The sequence below is a fragment of the Hyalella azteca genome, unplaced genomic scaffold, assembly GCF_000764305.2.
Source record: "Hyalella azteca isolate HAZT.00-mixed unplaced genomic scaffold, Hazt_2.0.2 contig11177, whole genome shotgun sequence".
Lineage (NCBI taxonomy): Eukaryota > Metazoa > Arthropoda > Malacostraca > Amphipoda > Hyalellidae > Hyalella > Hyalella azteca.
Genome location: NW_025941185.1, coordinates 57,902 through 60,607, shown reverse-complemented (window position 1 = coordinate 60,607; position 2,706 = coordinate 57,902). Strand labels below are relative to the sequence as shown.

The 2,706-nt window shown below is 33.8% G+C and overlaps 1 protein-coding gene across 1 annotated transcript in view; it reads left to right on the top strand.

The window, feature by feature from the left end:
* Positions 1–1,037: 1,037 nt before the first annotated feature.
* Positions 1,038–2,706, top strand: part of LOC108677943 (cAMP-dependent protein kinase regulatory subunit) — a 48,903-nt gene continuing 47,234 nt past the window's right edge. Inside the window, exon 1 of the mRNA XM_018166257.2 lies at positions 1,038–1,308. Coding sequence (XP_018021746.1) covers positions 1,144–1,308 — 165 coding nt within the window. The 5' untranslated portion in view covers positions 1,038–1,143. The remainder of the gene's footprint in view (positions 1,309–2,706) is intronic.

The following is a 2,706-nucleotide window of genomic DNA, read 5'->3' as shown; positions in this document are numbered from 1 at the left end:
TTCCTTTAACTCATTAAAATATGAATATGTGATTTTGGATGATTTAGGATATTTTTTGCGTTTTTTGGTGCGCATTTAGAAGGTTTTTAGTAAAAAAGCTGACTTTTATTCAGACTTAATCCTAATAATTATATCTGCTACGGTTTCGCTAAATTAGATCTATTAAACGATTGTTTGTATGTAACGGACCCACACATCCGAAAACCTCATCATAATTTTTTCTCGTGATGAATAATTCAGATTAAAAGTATTGGTCTATTCACTTTGTTGGAGATGTCAGCATTTTTTTATGATGCATGAGTCATGGTATTATTTCAGCCGTTGCATGAGCGTTTCATGGTTGATGCACAGGTGAATCGTTCAACGGTGATAAAATCCTATGTTCGTTGTACTAATATAGCAGATAGGTGGCAAATAATATAAGCATTATTCATTCAAAGATATATTAAGAAAATTTTCTTTCGTTTTACTTTTAAATCAAATGTTTTTTTGTACCCTTTCGTTTTGTTCCTCTCAATGCAAAACTTTTAAGAGAATGAATAACGCAAAGTCGGACTGATTTCTTCATAGTTAGAGGGCAATAATTTATAGATATAAAATGCAAAAAATTAAGGAGTTTTGATTCATTAAAACGTTTTTGTAACATTTCATTTGGCTTATTAATCAGATTTAATCAGTCAGTCAGTAATGCTGATAGGTAAATTTCAATTGGAAAACAACGACAAAATTAACTAAGCAGTTATTAAGAATATCTCATCATTCTAAGAAGGATTTTTATTGAATTTAACCAGTTTTTATTATGAAGTTACAATTGCACCAACTCTTTGTGAAAACATTTCATTCTATCGTAGTTAGTTTTGTATTCGTAAGCTTTTTAAAATTAATTTGACTTATAATCATTCTCTCTCAAATGAAAACTCGTCCAATGACAAATACAGCATCATCTGTAATCTAACACCAAAAGTAAATAGCCGCTTTGACCTGCTATAAATTATCAAGGTTGCGCTATTAGATCACATGTTGAATAGTCGGCAACTCTACAAAATGCGGGTTATTTGTGAGACTGGATTCTATCAACTCTGTGTCATTTTGTCCATGAATTAGACTCGGATGTAAATTTGTAATTGTCGTGTAATCATAAAGATGGCGTCAAACACAGATGATGAAAGCAGGTTACGCGAGTGCGAAGCCTATGTCCAACGGCATAATGTTCAACAAATGCTTAAAGATGCGATAGTTAGTTTATGCGTCTCCAGACCAGAAAACCCGAAAGCCTTTCTTCGCGACCATTTTGACAAATTGGATCAGGTAATTTTCATTGTTTACGTAGGTACTGACTCGTTTCTAATTTACGAGACATCTTGATGAAAATAGCAAAGAGATAGCTTAATCTGAACTTATTTTACTAATGATAGTTGGCATTATGTGTTTCTGATTTCAAGTTTTCAACTTCACTCCTCAGGCAGATTCTTCAATGAAATTTTGGCCTTGAATTTGTACCAACTACCTAGGTACCTAACTTCCTAAGTACCAACTACCAATTTAATATTATTAGCTAGGTAAGTCAATATTAAATGACACTTATGACTATTAGTGGTATTATTGCAGATTAACTACATCCAAAAAAAAGGGTTTTTTTTTTTTTATTATATGTTTTTTGGGGTGTAGATTACGAATCTGAAATCCATTTTTGGCGGTCGGCATCGGAAAACCGATTTTTTTCCGACTAGCATTATCATACTTAAGAAATTGGTTTAAATCATGGGTAAATGAGGAAACTAAAAATAAACTGATTCTAAAAAAGCTCTGGTTTGCCACTATGCTGCAATAATACCCTATTACTATAGGCTATTAGTATTCATTTATTGTCACTTGGAAAGTTTTCAGTTGCCACAGCAGCACAGTGGCCCATAGTGGCAGAGCAGAGAATTTTTTAGGGTAAACGCGGTATATTCCGTCACATTAAGAACGCATCGAGAAATGAAAAACTATAAAAAAATAACCGTATGCATTAGTCCATAGTGGCAAAGCAGAGAGTTTTTTAGACTCTCCCTCGGCCTCAAGTTCATTTGTGAGTCCTATAAGTAGACCAGTAAGGTATCCTGGATACCAGCAGTATCATACATAAGAATTGATTTAAATCTTGGGTAAATGAGGAAATTGAAAATGAACTGATTCTAAAAGAGCTGTGGTTTGGCAAATTGGCACTATGTGCGTTACTCAAGTTCTGTTTGCTTTAGGCAACTCTCAAAACACCGTACTACGCGTCGGCAACGATGAAACGTCACAAAATGTTGCCATATTTATGTAAAAGCCGTTAGAATGTAAACCTACCAAATCCCTATATTCCGTCACTGTGTGGCAATATTCGGCATGTGGTGAGGTGTATTCCGTCAGCGCTTCAAATTCTACTGATACATAATGCCGTCATCCACGTGTTCGAATTCTGTTCGCTGTGTGAGGCTGTGAGCTGTATTGGAATACAACACGGCTTTGAATTAGAACACTAATGAATATTGAACACTACTTAATTACACTTTTAATTAACAACTATTAAGCTTTTAATTAAGCAAATTTTAATTTTTGTACATAGCTTGGAACGATCTGTGTGTGTCCAATTCAAGTTGTGACGGAATTAGTTTTCATGTGTCTAAATCCATTTCTCAACTTAATCATCTATTAATTTATTTACCACTTGAAATCAGC